General features: G+C 52.7%; 1 protein-coding gene across 1 annotated transcript; it reads left to right on the top strand.

The window, feature by feature from the left end:
- Positions 1-3,359: 3,359 nt before the first annotated feature.
- On the top strand, positions 3,360-5,068 carry LOC101778317 (3-ketoacyl-CoA synthase 17). Its single transcript, XM_004956592.4, has one exon. It carries the CDS (start codon positions 3,474-3,476, stop codon positions 4,878-4,880), a length of 1,407 nt encoding a protein of 468 aa, XP_004956649.1. The 5' UTR covers positions 3,360-3,473; the 3' UTR covers positions 4,881-5,068.
- Positions 5,069-5,668: the final 600 nt, after the last annotated feature.

Below are 5,668 nucleotides of genomic sequence, written 5' to 3'. Positions count from 1 at the left end.
TGCTGCCAAAACTCTGTCACGGATCGAAGTAGAGCATGGAAACTAACTGCACCGACACATCCCTCAAGCTGTCCAAAAAACGTGGACAATTCGAAACAGATACGGTTATAGATATGCAAATATTTGCATATTTGCAACCATATCTCTTTCGAACGGGAGACGCCTAACTAGGTTACGTGATATACGAATATCAAACGGAAAGAGAAGTGTAAGATGCCTCACCTTGCTATCCTACAAAGTGACGAGTCGAGGACGGTCCTTGTGAGCCTCTCCTGCAAGAAAAGAACATTGTACTGTTAAGTCGAAATTTCGGCAGCACCTCCCTGCACGGGGAGGTTTTACCAAAACCTGCAACAAAAAAAATGGCACGATGGCCGACAACCACATTCTCACCAAAGTGACGGCACGATGGCCGACAACCACATTTATTGCAAGTGTTTGGTACATTTCTAATTCATCTCTAAAAGAAAATCATTTTCTAATTCATCTCTAAAATTAAACTCCTTACAATACCACCTCTCTATCTTCTCTAAAAGAAAGTCACTTTCTAATTTATCTCTAAAAGCAAGTCCTTACAATACCACCTCTCTATCTTTTCTAAAAGAAAGTCATTTTCTAATTCATCTCTAAAAGTAAAGTCATTTTATAATTTCTAATACCTAATTCCTAATTCCTAATTCCTAATTTCAAAATAGAATTTCTAATTCCTAATTCCTAATTCTTAATTTCTAATAATTTCTAATTTCAAAATAATGAATTACCGGGAGAGCCGGCCGGAGGAGAGCTGGCCGGCCGGGGTGGAGGGCCGCCGGGGGAGAGCTGGCCGGCCGGGGGAGGGCCGTCGGCCGGTGGAGGGGTGGCCGGCCGGTGAAGGGCTGCCGGCCGGTGGAGGGGCGGCCGGCCGGTGGAGAGCCATCGAGGTCAGCCGGGGCGGAGGGGCGGCCGGGGTCGGCCGGGGCGCCGAGGTCGACCGGGGCGGAGGGGCGGCCGGGGTCGGCCGGGGCGCTGGGGTCGGTCGGGGCGGAGGGGCGCCCGGGGTTGGCCGGGGCACACCAGGGTCAGCCGGGGCGGAGGGGCGGCCGGCCGGTGGAGGGCCGCCGGGGGAGCGGGAGGGCCGCCGGCAGGGGAGGGCGGCCGAGGCGGAGGGGCCGCCGGGGCGGGTGCGGCGGTGGTGGCGGGTGCGGCGGCGGCGCGTACGGGGTAGGCGGCGGCGTCGAGTTTTGGAAAATGGTTTGCGTGTACTGTGCCGCCGGTGCTATACAGTCCGCGCCTCACTGAGTTTGCCGAGTGCCCAGATCGAGAACACTCGGCAAACTTGGTTTTGCCAAGTGACTAGATCCAGAGCACTCGGCAAACTTTTTTTTTATTTTTTTTACACTCCTGGGGAACCGTATATGCGCTGTTGGTGGGCCCGTACTCCGTGTTTGACAAGTGTATTTTGGGAAACACTCGGCAAACATTGATACACTTGGCAAAATCCTTTTATATTTCATGTATATATACCACATCTAACGTGCTTTACTAAATTTGTTCGATGTACTTCAACAAACATGGTCAAATTCACTTAACTATACATATTTGATTTTTCTATCAATATTGTTCCATTATTTTAGGTAGTTATAGCTCAAATTTAATTTATCTCAATTTAAAATCTATAATTGGAGTTAATACATTAAAATTATCAAACGGATACGAAAAATTCTCAAAATTTGAAAGGAACCAATCTATATTGTCCATTGCCTATACAAAAAGTTTTGAAGTCCAACTCTAATTCGACCGTCACTTTGACTCCAAATCTTAACAGTTCATTATGAACTTCTAGACTATTCTCTCGAGATGCTCCGATTTGTTAGCGTCGTACGTGACAGAAGGTGCGAAACCTTCTCAATTTTTTTCCAAAGTCTCCATGGATGACATCATGAGATCTTGAGAAATCTCGTGATTTTCAGAGTTAGTTTGTTTTTTCTAGAATTTATAAATCATTGGATCACACGTTTGTGGTCGTATTTTGTGACCAAGATGTTCCTTTTCATTTTCTGGGTAAGGCCCCAGAGTGGACTCACTAACATGAATCGGATTTTTCCACTGAACTTATTCCATTATTTAAAACACTTGCAGTTCAAATTTGCCCGTAACCGAAAAATTCCTATATGTGCTATAAATTTATTAAATATAGCAAACTGATCCAAAAATATATGAAATTTGAACATGTAGTATCACATGTTGTGTGTGGAGAGTGGAAAAAGTTTGGAGGGCAGGGGAGGAAAAAAATTACTATTTCGCCGAGTGTCTACGAAAAACACCCGGCAAAGCTACGGTTCGCCGAGTGCCGCTGGGACCGACACTCGGCAAAGCAACGGTTCGCCGAGTGCCGCTAACGGGCACTCGGCAAAGTGCAAACGGCAGCCCCGCAGCGTAACGGCCACCGCGCGTGCTAGTCACGTGATATAGCTTTGCCGAGTATGGCGTTTTGCCGATTGTAATAGTCGCGTTTTGTCGAGTGCCGCTGGGACCGACACTCGGCAAAGCAACGGTTCGCCGAGTGCCGCTAACGGGCACACGGCAAAGTGCAAACGGCGGCCCCGCAGCGTAACGGCGGCCGTGCGTGCTTGTCACGTGATATAGCTTTGCCGAGTGTGGCGTTTTGCCGAGTGTAATAGTCGCGTTTTGCCGAGTGTTTTTTTTTGGCACTCGGCAAACGTGTGTTTTGACGAGTGTTTTTTTAATGCCGAGTGTTTATTTGATACACTCGGCAAATATGCATTTTGCCGAGTGCGCGACAGTTTGCACTCAGCAAATGGAAAAACACTCGGCATTAGCTCGGTTTCCGGTAGTGACTACTACCACGACCACACATGGCATCTACAGGCTCTGGTTAGCTTCTAAGCATCTAAGTTTCCGCGTTAAGTTGATTAATGATCATAATTAGGCTAAGATAAGATCCTGTTTAAGTTTGCTAGACTAAGTTAAATCTAACACCTACAACCGCACAGTAACAGAAATTGAGGGTTACTGGGCCTCCTTGCTGGTTCCGGTGATCCTTTTCAATGACCTCCTAATACCCCAGTAATAGAAACACTGATCATGTGGGCAGCTTCCTGTTTGAAGTACTAGATTGCGTAGTACGCTTGAAAAAGGATAAATCTAACACCTACAACCCTAAACCCTTTTCAATAACCTAGATTGCGTAGTACGCTTGAAAAAGGATAGATCCGGACGCGATTGACGCATTCATTTCCGAGCACATGGGAGTGCCCAAAGCTTGGACACTTGGCAATGGCACGCATGCTCAACACTCCCTACGCCATGTCGCCATCCCCGTCGTCTCCGTTCATGCCTATAAATACGGCCCATCCTAGCTACACGCTATCCTTACCGCCAGGAGTGCACTTAACACTCCACAGTCCACTTAACAGTCCACAGTGCACTCTAGCTCTACAGTAGCTCAGAGCTAGCGAGCTAGCTCGGTGGTCATGTCGTCGTCGACGTCGAGCACGGCCGCCGCGGCGGCAGCGGCCATGGCGTCGCTCTGCACCCTCCCTCTCCCGCTGCTCGTTGCTCTCGTCGTATCGGGTCTCGCCTTCCTGGCCACCGTCCTCCGGCGCGTCCTGCGTCGGCAGCGGCCGGTGTACCTGCTCAACTACAGCTGCCACCTCCCCGACGTGGACCGGCAGGTGAACCTGGAGGTGTGCGAGTACTTCGGCCTCAAGTGCCGGCGCTACTCCGACGACATCGCCGACTTCATGCGCCTCATCTACAGCAAGTCCGGCCTCGGGCAGGAGACCTTCGCGCCGCCCTTCATCTTCTCGGGCAAGTTCGAGAAGACGCTGGCGTTTGCGGTGCAGGAGGCCGAGGAGGGCCTGTTCGCCGTGGTCGGGCAGCTCCTGGCGAAAGCCGACGTGACCCCCGCCGACATCAGCGTCCTCGTCGTGGCCTGCTCCATGTTCTCCCCGATGCCGTCGCTGGCGTCCATGATCGCGCACCGGTTCAAGATGCGGCCCGACGTGAAGGCCTACAGCGTGGCCGGGATGGGGTGCAGCGCCGGCACGGTGGGCATCGACACGGCAGCGCGGTCGCTCCGTTGCCAGCGCCGGCCCGGGTACGCGCTGGTGGTGGTGACAGAGAACACCAGCCTCAACTGGTACTTCGGCGAGAACAAGCACATGCTGGTGACCAACTGCATCTTCCGCGTCGGCACCGCGGCGGCGCTGGTGACCGACGTCCCCTCCCGCCGCGCCGACGCCAAGTACGAGCTGGTGCGCACCCTCCGGACGCACCACGGCGCCGACGACGCGGCGTTCCACGCGGCGACGCAGATGGAGGACGAGAAGGGAAACCTCGGCGTGGCGCTGACCAAGGACCTGGTCCGCGTCGCCGGCGCCGCGCTCCGGCGGCACATCACGGCGCTGGGCCCCCGCGTGCTCCCCGTCGCCGAGATGCTCCGGTATGGGTGGCGCGTGGCGCGGGCGCACGCCGCCGGGAACTCGAAGGCGGCGGCGGCGGCGGTGCCCGACTTCCAGCGGGCGTTCGAGCACATGTGCATCCACTCGGGCGGGAAGGCGGTGATCGACTCGGTGGCGAGGCTGATGGGGTTCGGTCCGGAGGTGGTGGAGCCGGCGCGGGCGACGCTGCACCGGTTCGGGAACACGTCGAGCAGCCTGGTGTTCTACGAGCTGGCCTACTTCGAGGCCAAGCGGCGGGTGCGCGCCGGCGACCGGCTGTGGATGCTGGCGTTCGGGACGGGGTTCAAGGCGTGCAGCAACGTGTGGCGCGCGCTCAGGGACTGCGGACCCGACGCCGACAACCCGTGGAATGGGTGCGTCCACCGATACCCCATGCCGCTCCCGCCGCCGTCCAGGACGCACAAGCATGCCGCTTAGCTTAGCGGCGGCCGCAGAGAGAGATAAGGAAGATACCTATATGTGCTAGGTCGATGCATTGTTTGGGGCGGACGACATATCTGTGTATCACTTGCTATATCATGAGAAAAATGCATGTGGCTCTGTTTGGAAATGGAACGTGAAATATACAGAGGAGGAACGAAATTCCGTCTTAATTTCTACTCTCAGCTTACTTGTGAAAATGTGTCACCTGTATAAGCAAAGTTAAGAACTGAATAATGTGGAGGAGTTTGGGGTTTAAGAGGAGATGAGCTTATGGGATTTGCTGGTGCACACGAATAGTAAATCCTGTGTATTTGCAGGCTTCACTCTGAGTAACGAGGGCGCAGAGGTGGTGTACACGAATAGTAAATCCTATGTATTTGCAACACGAATAGTAAATCCTGTGTATTTGCAGCCTTCACTCTGAGTAATGAGGGCGTAGAGGTGGTGTACACGAATAGTAAATCCTGTGTATTTGCAGGCTTCATCTGAGTAACTGAGGACGCAGAGGTGGCTAGTAAGAGCTCGTTTGGCAGGGCTGTGGCTGAAACAGTTTCGATTGTGGCTTAGAGGTGGCCAGTAAGGGCTCGTTTGGCAGGGCTGTGACTGAAATGGCTCTTACTGTGATTCCTATGGTGGAGCGGCTTTTGTGGTGGACCTGAAATCGTTTTTTTTGAAAAGGGTTTGGCAAAACGACTTCTTTTGTAAATTTTAGGAATGTACGTGAGAGGTCAAATGTCATGTATGCCCTTTGCTTGAATTGATGAAATCATTTGAAATTAAAA

Source organism: Setaria italica, chromosome II (assembly GCF_000263155.2).
Source record: "Setaria italica strain Yugu1 chromosome II, Setaria_italica_v2.0, whole genome shotgun sequence".
Lineage (NCBI taxonomy): Eukaryota > Viridiplantae > Streptophyta > Magnoliopsida > Poales > Poaceae > Setaria > Setaria italica.
Note: the sequence above shows the minus strand (reverse complement) of the source record. Positions and strands in the feature narration are given on the sequence as shown.

Bases quoted from the DNA above. Each gene is read 5' to 3' on its own strand.
- LOC101778317 (XM_004956592.4), top strand. From the start codon at position 3,474: ATGTCGTCGTCGACGTCGAGCACGGCCGCCGCGGCGGCAGCGGCCATG.